General features: G+C 37.1%; 1 protein-coding gene across 1 annotated transcript in view; it reads right to left on the bottom strand.

Annotated features, from left to right (window-relative positions):
- cntfr (ciliary neurotrophic factor receptor) overlaps positions 1-13921 on the bottom strand; it is a 168529-nt gene that overhangs the window by 24181 nt on the left and 130427 nt on the right. Inside the window, exon 5 of the mRNA XM_037692305.1 lies at positions 8003-8166. Coding sequence (XP_037548233.1) covers positions 8003-8166 — 164 coding nt within the window. The remainder of the gene's footprint in view (positions 1-8002; positions 8167-13921) is intronic.

Raw genomic sequence — 13921 nt, 5'->3', positions numbered from 1 at the left:
GCCACCGAGTAAATAAAAGGAGAAAATGAAAACAAGGGTAAAGTTGGACAGAAATACAGGTAGTGCAGAGCTTTTGTGTTGCATTGCATTTTCTTCTTCTGTGTGTTTGCACCTTTTCTTGGCATACTGACAAACTGTCCTGTAGCACTGAAACGTCTACTTTATATAAATCTTATGCAATAACTACATAAAATATTTCATAATAACAATAAACTGTTTAAAGTTGAGTGTGTATACAGTAGAGTATATTCATCCTTCTTTCTTGGAGACCTTTTGAGAGTTGTCAATCACCTTATGTAATTATTTCAAATAACTGCTCTATCCCAACAAACATGGTCACCGGCAGGCCTTTAGTCATTTCATAAATTGGTGTAAAGAGTTCTGTCTTAGAGAAATGTGTCGGAGTAAAGATCTTCACATTGATCGAAGGAGAAAAGCTGCTGCCCCCGCTACCCGACTCCAGAACAAGCAGAAAATAATGGATAGTTGGAACTTTGATATCTTTAACCACTCCTCCATGAATCACCACCTTTTTATAGTGAAGCAGTTTGTGTGCCTGTGTGATCCTAGGAGCTATTCTGTTGGGGTCAATTGCCACTTGTTGGGTCTCCCAAGGTAGATTTGTTCTAGGTGACAGGCCAGATAGAGACCAATTCAGAATACTCGCACAGACAGAAGACAGCAAGGAGCTCATTGTCCCTCCCCCTGACTTGGGATGCTGGGGCCCCACCCTGGCCTGGGGGAGGAGGCTTGATGGTGATGGCCTGGCAACAGAGCCTCTACCAGTGAGGCCTATCAGGGTCATCCCAAATGAGCTACATGTGTTCACCTTTCTGTGAGGCTACCAAGTGGAGATGTTTTAAGGTGATAACCCTAGCTTACCAAAACTGGTTTTGGGGATACATAATTTTCCATCTCTGGTGGGGAATGAGCCTGAGCTTGTGTGGGAGGTTGCAAGTTACTGACTAGATTTAGTTGGGCTCACTTCAGGACATGGCATTGGTTCCAGAACCAATCTTCAAAGAACTGGACTAGAAATGCTCATAGTGAGATGTATTGCGCTGGTGTGGGTATACTTTTAACCCCCGGCTAGATGTAGCTGCATGGGAGTTTTCCTCATTAGATGATATGATAGCTCTGCACCCACTTTTTGCCTTGTTCCCCCAGCTGGAGACTCCATTGATGTGCTGTGAGAGTTGAATGCCCATGTGGGTAGCAACGGTGTAATGTGGAGGGGTGTGATTGAGAGGAATGACCTCTCTGATTGGAACATGAGCAGTGTTTCATTATCCATAAGAAAAGCCATGTTCAAACAAATGGATGTCCATAAGTGCACCAGGCACCAGGACACTCAGCAGTTCAGATTGATGATAGACTTTGCAGTTGTGTCATCTGATCTGCAGCTTTTAGTTTTAAACATTTGGGTGAAGAGAGGATCTGAGCTGTCAACTGATCATCTGGTGGTGAGTTGGATCAGATGGCGGAGGAAGATGCGAGATGTGAGAGTTTGCTGAAAACGCATGGAAGAAAAACACATCAGAAGGATCTTCAACTCCCACCTCCAAAAGTTTTTTTTTTTTTTTTTTTAACCACAGCCCAGCAGAGACAAGGGCACTGAGTCCAAGTGGACCACGTTCTGTGCCTCCATTGTTGAGGCAGTTGGCTTGAAATGCATGGCCAGAACGTTGTTGGCATTTCTTGTGATGGCTATCCTCGAACCTGTTGGTGGACACCACGTGTGACGGAGGCCGTCAACAAAATTCTAACTACAACTTGCTTAATACTTGACTGGAAAGCTAATGTTTTTCTCCTTACATAGACCTTTTTAGTTTGGTTAGAAAAAAGTGGAACTGCAGATTTTTTCTTCTTCTTTTAGAAATAGATTTATGTCCCGCTGTAAAATAATGATTCATCTAAGTGCTCCTAAGATAAGAGTGACTTTTGGCAAACATGTGCATACCATCATTATGTGGATGAGTTGTGGACAGAGACAGTCGGTGATTCAGCAGTAGAAAAAAAGAAACAAAAAAACTCATGGCAAAGAAGAGAGAAATAGTCTTGAGGAAGAAAGAGAATAAAAGAGGTAAAAAAGATAAAGAAGCAAATAAAGTGTCAAAAGAAAGTGGAGTGGACAATGAGGAAAATGGAAGGGAGAGTGAGAAAGCAGGATGTCAAACAGAAGGACTAAATAGAAAATATGTGAACTAAATAAATGAAAGGAAGGTTATGTGGTGTTGGTCAAGTAAACACAGATTAAAGGAAAAATAATTTTAAGACTGTCTCTATTTTCAGCTTTTGCTTTGCTCTCACTCTCATTATTTCAACTCTTCATTTCTTTGCTTCTTTGAGTGTTCTTATATCTGAGATGATACTTTAGGCACTTTTTGTTCACATATCTGCTAGACACGTTTTATATACGAAATTATTTACAAGTACAAAAATGTTTTGAATTTTTTTTTATTTACCTTTGGGCAAAATTAAATAGAAATAGTGTCATTTGTTCAGGTTTTAAATATGTCTCCTGGAAAATATTGTATGTTTGTTCCATCTGTGCTCATGTGCCTTTAAGTGCGAGTAAATCTAGATGGAACATGCATGGATACAGTAATGATAAAGACAGAGAATGTTTAACTCACTGCACACTCTATAAAATAATTTGACTGTAAAATGTGTGTTTTCATGTATGGAGAGATAAACACAAGCACAGCTGAGTAGAGTTTTGCATTATCAGCAAAAATGCATTTAAAGCACAGCAGATGTAGTTACACAATAAAAGAATAATGAGCTATCTGAAAATATGCTTACACTGAACCATTGCTTAAATTGCTGTGCAAGTTTAATACAAATTCATTGACCATTTACAGATAAATAGCCCCCCCCCCCCCACATACACACATATAAATACACATACACATACACATACACACACATATATATATATATATATATATATATATATATATATATATAATTTACAATTCAACATATTTATGTTTGTATATATATGTATGTATATATTTGTATGTATATGTGTGTGTGTGTATGTATATGGTAAAGATAAAAAAAAGTTGGACCAATTCATTTCCTTTAATTGTTTTAATTATCTACTTAAGTACAAAGTGCCATTCCGATGGCAGAACAGCTGAATAAAAGATAAATTAAAGTAGCAGCAGACATGGCAGACAGAATGGGGATACCAAAAGAGCTGTGGTGGTGAATTGTCCACTTCTCAGGAGCACTGATACATGTAGGAAATAACACAGATACATAATAATGTTTTGATTTTTTTTTTTTCTCCCAACATAAATCTTTTGAATGTATTCTGTAGGGACAAGACCATTCAGAACTTGGAAATGCTAACAAGTTTTACATGTACATTGTGATTGCTTTGTTAATCTCACCTGTAGCAGATTTAATTGCTGATTAAACTTTAAAAAAATGTTAATCTATCTTAATTATATTTAAAACAGAAGGATGTTAGTCGCAGTAACGTAACATTGGCTGTTACTGAGAAGCTGATTTTACACACTAATATCCACTTATGTTTGAATGACTGTTCAGATTAGTATGACACAGCTACAGGGATGCTAACATCAGATAGATGACCACTTATACTCACTAAGTAAAAAAAGAAACATGATTCTTTTCAGAAGCACCGTCAATTTATGAAACAATAAACCGATTTGGCAACTTCCTATAATATACATGTTATGAAAACAATGTGTTACATAGTGATACAGGGGAGGGCATTTAAAAAAAAAAAAACTAATTAGACCACTAACCATGCTTTCTAGTATAAATTATGTTTATTATCCATAATTCATTATAGCCTTTATGTTATATGTATGTTGTTAAATTGGAGCAGCGGTTCTCTTCACTTTTGTTCTTTTCTCATAAATTCTTTAAAAGCTGCTTCAGGTTAGAAACGGTTAAACAAGAAGATTAGCAAACAGCTCATCTTCCTTCCACTAGATCAGGGATTTATATTTTATTCACAATTTTTAACATTTGCAAATGTTTGTTTGACTTATGTGCATTTAGTGATATAAGAAAATGACCATTATTGCAAATCTTTTTCGTAACAGATAAATAGTACATAACCTTCTGTAATTTAAAATGATAAGTACTTGTAGGTAAACAAGTAATTTTGTTACAATGGTCACTATGTATTTTACATATTTAAATGTATTTTATTTATTTTTTCTATCCTTAAATTATTCAAATATCTTCCTCGATTAGCAACATCTTCCAACAGCCTAAATAAATGTATTTTAAAACGGCTTTTTGAGCTTTTCTGTTCTTCGTCTCTCACATCCATTATCTGTCTGGCACCAATGTTGCTATGTACGTCTGTTCACACTGATGTCCATGTGTCAGGTTTTGTTTTTCTTCTCCACATTTCTCTCACTGTCATGTTTTCAGGTAATATGATCTCAGACTTAGGCTCTTTTTTTTGGAGCTTTATTTCAGTTCAAATGTGGATTCTGCCATATATAGTATTCATGTCACCTTTGTCCTTGTCAAAAGTTCACATGTATATTTATGACATTGAGAGTGTCATGTATATGGTCTGCTTGTTTCATTTGGAGCATCTACATGAGTCTGCTATTCATTAACGCCCCTTCGGCTTGTCTGATGCACTCCATTCATCTCTACTTCAAAACTTTTCCTCATTTTCCCATATTCGTCTGACTCCCCATCACTCTCCAGTATCTGGGCCCGTCATCTCTTCATTCCTCAAGACGATGGATGGTTTCCTCTAAAGATGACTCTGATCACAGCACAGCTTTCATTTCTAAACCCCCCTCCGTACACATACACGATTCAAAATGCTACATGTGAAAGCCATTCTGGAGCAGCAATGCTGTCAAACCACATCAAAGGTAAATTCCTGAGCAATAATAACCACTTCAATTAACCTCGGAGGCTGTGGTTATTGAAAAATATATTGGGGGGCCAGTATGCTCTGTGTCTTATTATAGCTGCATCATTAGGCTTTCCCTAATGAAATATTTCACGGTTTGGCAGTTTTTAATCCAAGTGATTTCTAGAAGAGTGTGCTAATACAGACAAACATTACTGTCATCCACTCTAATGGTGGTAAGCAGTCATAAGCCGCCATAACCAAAAGTATATGTTTAAAATACAAAGTATAGTGTTGCCAGCATTTGAAGCAGTCAGGTTCAAATATCAGTCCAGTACACCAAAAACATCTACAGTGATTGATACACATTTGTTTATGATATTTTTTTCATTAGAGATTATCTCCATTTTATATTTTTTCTTTTATATTTTATGTTTGTGAACGTGTTCAGTCGTCCCTTGCTATAGTGCGGTTCACGTCTTGCGGCTTTACTGTATTACAGGATTTTTAAAACCGGTATTTCATATTGTGTGTACTGCACATGCTTTGCAGTACTGTACTTTCATTTCATCGTCATCTGCAAAGTTTTCAAGAGCATATGGAGTGTTCATAAGAGAGTGGGAAAGGTCTGAAGGAGTGTGGGAAGGGTTTATAAAGCCTTAAACCTATATACATAATACAATTAATATAACACCCCTATTTCACGGATTTTCACCTACCGTAGGGCTCTCTTGAACACAACCCCTATGATAAGTGAGGGATCACTGTATAATAATAATGATGTGTATTGTCATCATTGTATGTTCCCAGACAATGACGAAGTTGGATTTCTGCAATTAACCCATCCACCACCAGGTGGTGCAGTGGACAGCTATTGGAAGCACCCAGGGAGCATTTTGGGGATAGGGTGTGCTGCTCAGAGGCACCATGAGATGTGCAATGACTGGGGATTGAACCTGGGACTTTTGGGTCCCGAGTCGGCTGCCCTGCCTCTACGCCATCTCAGCCCCCCTATGGGTTAGTCATCAATTTCCTCTCTTTAGAAAATAACTATGCACAGATGCTTAGTGGAGTCTGCATTCAGCAAAGTTGGAAAGTTGGAAAAATCTTTATTCCCGTGATCAACAACTTCTAAAAAACCCCCACTGTTGTTAAACAACAAACACAATCACTGTTCGATAATAAAATTGTAGACAGCATGTAATAAACCTGTTTTTAACAAAACATGTTATGCTTAAACTTAATGTATGCTTGGAAACTGTCTCCAAATTGCACAAGTATAAAAAAAATAAATAAATAAATGTGCATGTCCTAAGCTTCAGTAAATACAGCTGTTGCTGATGTTGATTATATGTAGATGTTGATTTTGTAGAAATCGTCAAACCCTTGTTTCACACCACTTTAGCGTTGAGTTCTATTTCCCCATTTCAACACACCTTCTTTACAAAGATTCCATCACAAACTACCTCAAATACAAAAAAAAAAAGAGATTTCCATCAAAGTCAATGCTCAATAATGCAGGTATACAATCCAACGATGTTCAGTCGGGTCATCTGGACGGTTTCCCAGATTTCCCTTTGATCATGACCCTTGACACTCGTTTGGTATTGCACGTTCATGAACGTGGTGCAATAACTCTCACTCATATTGCATTTGTACAAAATGAATACACACAAACCCCAAAATGAATCATAACCCAGACTCAACATTGTCCATGTGATTTAAAACACATCCCACACCACTAAGCAAAACTACCCTTTATGGATGTTAAAAAGCACAACCATAATTGGACTTTAAAAACAGTGTTAAAAAAAAAACATGCCAAATTCTCCTTTCAGAAAACCACACTTACTGAAACAAAAACAAAAACCTGAACCACAAAGACATTCATCAAAGCACATCCCAAAAATGGAAAACCGTGCAGGGAGCAGCTGTCATCAAATGCATTTATGCAATTTTCAAATTATGCATCCTTATCCAGTCCAAATATTGACTTAAGGTTTTCCACCTTTCAGGTTATGTTTCAGTTCACGTATTGATTGATTACCGGTAAGAGGAGAAGAAAAACTCACAGTGTGTGTCAGGTTTAATTATCACTTTGAGCCACAAACTGTTGAGGTCTTTTACATTTTATTTGATTTGAATAGGTGTGTGAAATGAAAGCATAGTGAGAAAGACATCATGGATACTGATGTGAGCAAAAACAACCTTATACAAGATCAGTCTGCTCTGAAATGCCTTTTTAGTTGGTATGTTTATTATTGAGCTATTATAATAAAGTCACTTCATTAAGATGATGACCTGTTAACTAATTACACATACGTTTACGCCTTTTAGTTAAAGTGCTGACAAATAATCAAATGACACAAAAATAAAACAGCCTATATTTTCCCACAGATTTTAAACCAGACACAGAAAGGTCTATGCAGGCATGAAAAAAGTCAAAGGAAAATTAATCTGAAATGTATATTGGTCTGTACTCTGTGTCGCTGTGTGTGCGATTTTAGTTGACAATTTGTAACCAAAGCTCTTGAAACAACACCTTAGCAAAACCATTGACATGCAGGATAATAACTCTATGTTAGACCTTGGTTAAAAAAAAAAAAAAGCTTTCATCCTATGAATTCTGTAGTGGACACATATGCTTTTACTATATGAAGCCCAAAGGAAAATAAAACCACACAAATTACTGGGATACTGTAACATACACCAAAGCAGCTGAGAAATAATGTCTGTCTTTCCAGGAATCCACCTAACAGCAACTAGTGGGATCATTTCACTAAAAGCATCTCCTTGGGAAATTATTTTCTTCCTAAAAAAACTTTTTTTTTCTTAAATATCCCTTAGTTTTATTTACTTTGTGCATTGCATTTGGTCATATTGCTTGTGACAATGAATAAATAGAAAGAAATGTAAAATTGTGAAATTAGAAGATAGTGGTGTTCTTGTTTCAAAGTACTTTTTTTTTTCTCAATTGATATGGTAATTAAGTTGAAATATTCTGTACATCATAACAAATTGCTCTATATATGTCTTCATTGCATTTTGTTACTGATCATAGTATTCAACAATAACTGATAACTATTCAATGTTTTGAGGTTAAATGTTTTTCACACAAGCGTGCAAAGCAGAACTCACATGCTGCCACTGCTCTCGAATTAGAGGCCGGTAACGAAGGAAGTACTTCAAAGGGAAGCTGTCGATGTCGGGCCAGGTGGCCGGGCTTTGCCAAGACACCTCCAGCCTTCGAGGGTTAAAGCGGATCGGAGTCGCTGTCACTCGCTCTGGGGGGTCTGGTTTTACTGTGGGGTGGATAAAAACAAACAAAGTTACTGTGTTGTATAAATATAATAAACACTCAAAGTTCATTATTTATAAATACTGCAGAAAAAGACTGAAATAAATAAATAAATATGAACAGTTGTATCCATCCATCCATCCATCCATCCATCCATCCATCCATCCATCCATCCTCTTCTGCTTGTTCCGAAGTTGGGTCATGGGGGCAGCAGCTTGAGCAGGGAGGTCCAGATGTTTTTCCACAGCCACCTCTTCCATCTCTTCTGGGAGGGCCCCTAGGCGTTCCCAGGCCAATCGAGACATGTAGTCTCTTCAGCTTGTCCTGGGTATTCCTCAGGGTCTCCTCCCAGTTGGACATGCCCAAAGTAAGAAGCATCCTTACCAGATGCCTGAACCACCTCAACTGGCTCCTATTCCGAGTCTCTCCCAGATATCTGAACTTCTTACCCTATCTCTAAGGGAGAGTCCAGCTACCCTGCGGAGGAAACTCATTTCAACCACCTGAATCCACAATCACCTTCTTTCTGTCACTACCCTGAGTTCATGACTGTAGGTGAGAGTAGGAATGTAGACTAACCGGTAAACAGAGGGCTTAACCTTACAGTTCAGCTCCCTCTTCACCAAAATGGACCAGTACAGAGTCCACAATACTGCAGACGCTGCACCAATCCATCTGCCAATCTCACACTCCATTCTTCCGTCACTCATGGACAAAACCCCAAGATACTTGAACTCCTGCACTTGAGGCAGAACCGCACCATCGACCTGAAGAGAGCAATCCACCCTTTTCCAGTTGAGGACTTTGGCCTCAGATTTGGAGGTGCTGATTCTCATCCCAGCCACTTCACACTCGGCTGCAAACTGCTCCAGTGAGAGCTGGAGATCCCGGCATGATGATGCCAACAGGAACACATCATCTGCAAAGAGCACATATGGAATCCTGAGGCCACCGAACCGGAATCCCTCCGCCCCCTGGCTGCACCGAGAAATTCTGTCCATAAAAGTTATGAACAGAATCGGTGACAACGGGCAGCCCTGGCAGAGTCCAACTCCAACCCCGAAGGGCTCCCTTACTATCAGCTATGCAAACCAAGCTCTAACACCACTTGAATAGGGACTGAAAACAAAAAAAATAATAATACTTTTGCCATAGTTGTTCAGTAATTTTCAATGTAAGACATTATCATTAGACTATCTGCACTGGCTTAAATGTTCAACACAACTGAATGGCTAATGGGGATTGGCTGAACTCACGGACACTACGTCAGACCACCAAAATTAAACGTTCATCACAACTCTTAATACCTGCATTTACTTGAAAACATATTTAAAACTAGTGGTATGTACTTGGAAACATAAAATAATAATAATAAAGCTGACTATAGAGGGTGAAATGAGAAATGAGTAATGAGTTGAGTCTTTAAGGTTTGACAAAAGTTAAGATTTCCCATCATTTAATGCACTGATTTATATAATTTGCCTATTCTTAAACCTGTGTGGCAAGTATCAAATGGAACTCTTGTTTAGGGATACTTTTGCTGATGTGAGGACAAAACTAGAAGCTAAAACCATTTATAGGAATTAGGGTGAGACTGCAGATGAAAAGCCATCGGTCGCCGATAAGAAGGTATGTACAAACAATGCGTTTCTGACTATCTGTCCTCTGAGAATAACACAATGATAGAGAGATTGAGGAAATTCAATTTGAAGCTTTTCAGACCATATTAAATGACCCAGTGTTTGTTAGAGTGCTCCCACAAGAGAACACCCTGACCTGCCTTTTTAGACACATAAAACCTTTTCTCCACTAAAGACAAACGACATTAGAAAAAGAAATGGATAGCCACAATTATAACTATTCTACTTAATGACATACATTTTTTTTAATCACATAAATGTGTGTAGGAGACATACTGTCACATTCAGATCAACAGGTAAACGGACAACATGCTCACACAAACAACAACAATATGCAAATGAGATGATCAGAGGCAACAAAAGTGCTGCATGGAAATATAATAGACAGTATGCAGCGCTTTCTTTGAGAGTGAGGTTTTCATTTATTGGTGAAATTTCTCTTGTAACTGTGCTTCAAAAGTTGAAATAAGTACAGAGACAAAGACAAACATTCACAAAATTGGATAATGTCAGCAAGTGAAACTATTACAAAGCCAGCAACGATGTTTTGTAGGTAGGGGTAACAATATCCAAGCCATTTTCCCCTGTTTATTAGTAAAAAAAAAAAAAACTTTAGAAAAGATAAAACAAAAAATAGAATACTGTTGATATGATTATTTTTGTGTGTGTCCTAGATGATGCATCTTTAGGGTATTTTTAAAAACAAGACTAAACATCCATTATCCACGATCTTTATTATCTTTATATTATCTTCATTTATCCATTATCCACTTCTTTCTTTTTGATCGTGGGGGTCACTGGTGTCCATATCTCACTGTGCGAGAGGCGAGGGACACCCTGGACAGGTCCCAAGTCCATCACAGTGCCACACAGAGACAAACGAGACAAAACATTCACATACACGCTCAAACATGGAAACAATTTAGAGTTACCAATGCGTGTTTTTGGTCTGTGGGAGGAAACTGGAGTACCCGTATAAAACCCACCCGTGCACGGAGAGAACATGCAAACACCATCCGAAAAGATGCCAGGCCGAGGTTCGATCCAACAACGTCCTCACCGAGAGGCAGCTGCTCTACCAACTTTGCCACCCGATGATGAAACAGAAGAAATAAAAGAAACACAAGCATAGAGTCGTGTCTGTTCACTACTTAGGCAACACAACTTGTCCATAAGACTTACAAAATCACAATGTTGTTTTGCATACAATGAACCCTGAATCTATTTTAGCAACTGATACTAATTAAAACAAATACATACACAGTTGTTTCTGTTATAAACTGGAATGTTTAACAATTTGGACGACATATTTAAAAAAGTAAATGGTAAATGGACTGTACTCATATAGCACCTTTCTATCTTATCGATATACACCAAAAACTTTAAATTACAATCTGTGCCCTCATTCACCACCACTCTATTATATCAATACAAATAATCAGTGCTTTAGTTCACATTCATACTCTGATGGGACACACATTCGTAGCAATTGGGGGGTTCAGTGTTTTGCCCAAGGACACTTCATCATGTGACTGCTGGTGGAATCGAACCCCCAACTTTCCCAGTGGATGATTACCACTTTAACCACTCAGCTACAGTCACCCCAAAAAGCAAATTGAAGAACAGAACAATTACTTCACCACAGTACTACAGATGTTGCCCTATTTACTGTACGCCTTGACTGAAAGCATGATGCGACTATTTCAGACTTATTTTTAATGTGTTTAAGTTAGAGTGACCGGCTGGAAGAAAGTCACAGCATATTTTTTTTTATTGCTTCCATTAAATAAGGACATACTTTAATGAGCTGATGTGACAATTATGTCTGTGACAATAACAAATTTTGTTGGGCGATTAATTGTCTCAGAAATTATTGCGATAAACGATAATATTGTTTGAAATGTAACAATAATTAATTGTCAGATTTTAGAAGAAATGTTGATTTGTTTGGTGTGTAGTAACTTTTTTGACCACCTGATGGGAGTATAAGACTATTTGAACCAAAGGATGGATAGATGAGCAGGTGTCTCTTTAAGAAAAATGGGAGAGAGGGTCTTTGACGTGACATGGTGACATGGTGGATGCTCGGTGGTTTGAGCTCTTTAGCATAGCATTTTTCACACAAAGCTTTAAATAAAAAATAAAAAAAGTCAGTAAACAAGTTCTCAGCTTCTTTTTACAGAGAAAAACAACTTTTTACACAAAGGCACAGGTTTCAACTGTGAATTTTGGAGCTCGACAAGACGGAGGTCTATTCCCAAGGTTGGCCTGTTAGCTTAGCTCGTAGCTTAAATTCTCAACTTAGCTGCGATCCAAAAACGTGATTTTGGACGGTTAAAACAGATTTTAAAGAGAAAAGAGAAAGGTAGGGGTCAGTGAAGAGCACCAGAGTTGATCTTTTTGTCATCCAGTGTCTTCAGTAGAAAGAGAGAGACACAAACGATAAAGACAGTAAATGAAAATGAGGTTAATCATTTTCATTTATCATGCGATTAATTGATTTATTGTTTATTGCGACATGCCTAGTGACAATTCACACAAACACACACAAACTATACCCTACTCTACCTTCAGAAGCATTTACACTGACCAGATGAGATATTGTTTGATTGTTTTGGTACTTAAAGACTGACAGTACTGTTTGACGAGTTGAGCTGTCGAGTTTTATAACGACGACAGCATGAACACATGGACAAACACACACATCATCTCTGATCTTATTCAGCTTCGTTGAGACAAACAAGGACAGTTGAGATTTTTTTTTTCACCCACTCAACTCAACAGCGCACCAGAAAGCATAAAGTAGTTTTATGTATTTAGAATTGTCCTCGTTGTCCCTGAAAATGACTTGCAAGTTAAAAAGAAAAAGAAAAACTTTCAACAATGCAAAGACGGAACGAAGATTCAAGAGACAAGCTTTCAGCTTCATTTAGGGAATAATCTTTTTCAAACTATTACTTCACCACATTTGTAAAATATTCAACTAGCAACGTAGTGTGACTGAAGAAAAACTCATTTTATTTGATTATTTTTCCAACCCCTGATTTTTTTTTAATCAATGGTAACATCTGGGCTTTGTTAATAATTATTGTGAAAGGAGATTGTAGTGAGTTTAAAGTGGACTGTTGTTCAAAGTGTGCTGAGATCACCAAGAGCGCTGCTGAGCAACAACTAAAATATATATATTCATTAAAAATATTTAAAGTATCATTTTAGATGTAAAACACTGACTGATGTTTTTTTTTTCCCCAGAAATCACTGACCAGCACCAGCTTACAGACATTTCAGTCCGTTTTTCTGTTCTGAACTGTTTTATATCTGAAATGTGTTTTTTTTTTTTTTTTAGTTTTACAATTATTGTCTTGTTTTATGACACATTTTCTCAAATAATTTGTTTTTGAATTAATGGTTTGACGCTCTCTCTTTCACTTTGACAACATAATTTCCCTCATAATCAATGATAGTAATTCATTCTGGTTTATCCCACTCCTTACTGGGATGCCATTCAGATCCATGCGGTGCCTTGGACACTTAACCATTGCACACCTTGCTCCTAAAGTTATCCTTGTTGAGTTTTATTTTTATTTTTTTTTCTTATATGTTCACAATCAATTTTTTGTTTGGTCAAAACTCACTAAAGATCATTCTTTTGCATTATCTATGGCAACAATACTAAAAACACAAACTATCTTCAGAACGTATCATATAATATGCATTTGTAGATTTTTTCTTTAATTGTCATAACATAAATCCATGAGGCAACATACAAACTGATTGTTATCAAACTGTATGGTAGTTTTTTATTTATTTTTTTATTGTTTGCCAATCCTGAAGGTTCAGAAGCTAATGATATGTTGGAATGCTGATCTCATGTCACCTGAATTAATTAATGAAAAGTATTTTTTGGTACCACTTTACAATAAGGCTCCCCTTCTACATGGCTAATAAATAGTTTATAGATACGTTATTAATTCCTCTATAAACACTTTATAAATCATTAATAACTGCTTATTATACATTAATTAATGGTGACAGAGGCAAAAGTGACCAGTTTCTTACCAAATAGTGATACAAATCTGCCATCTACACATTTCATTTAGAGTTGTTATATTAAACATT

This window comes from Nematolebias whitei, chromosome 18, assembly GCF_014905685.2.
Source record: "Nematolebias whitei isolate Nwh7 chromosome 18, NemWhi1, whole genome shotgun sequence".
In the NCBI taxonomy this organism is placed as follows: Eukaryota; Metazoa; Chordata; class Actinopteri; order Cyprinodontiformes; family Rivulidae; genus Nematolebias; species Nematolebias whitei.
Note: the sequence above shows the minus strand (reverse complement) of the source record. Positions and strands in the feature narration are given on the sequence as shown.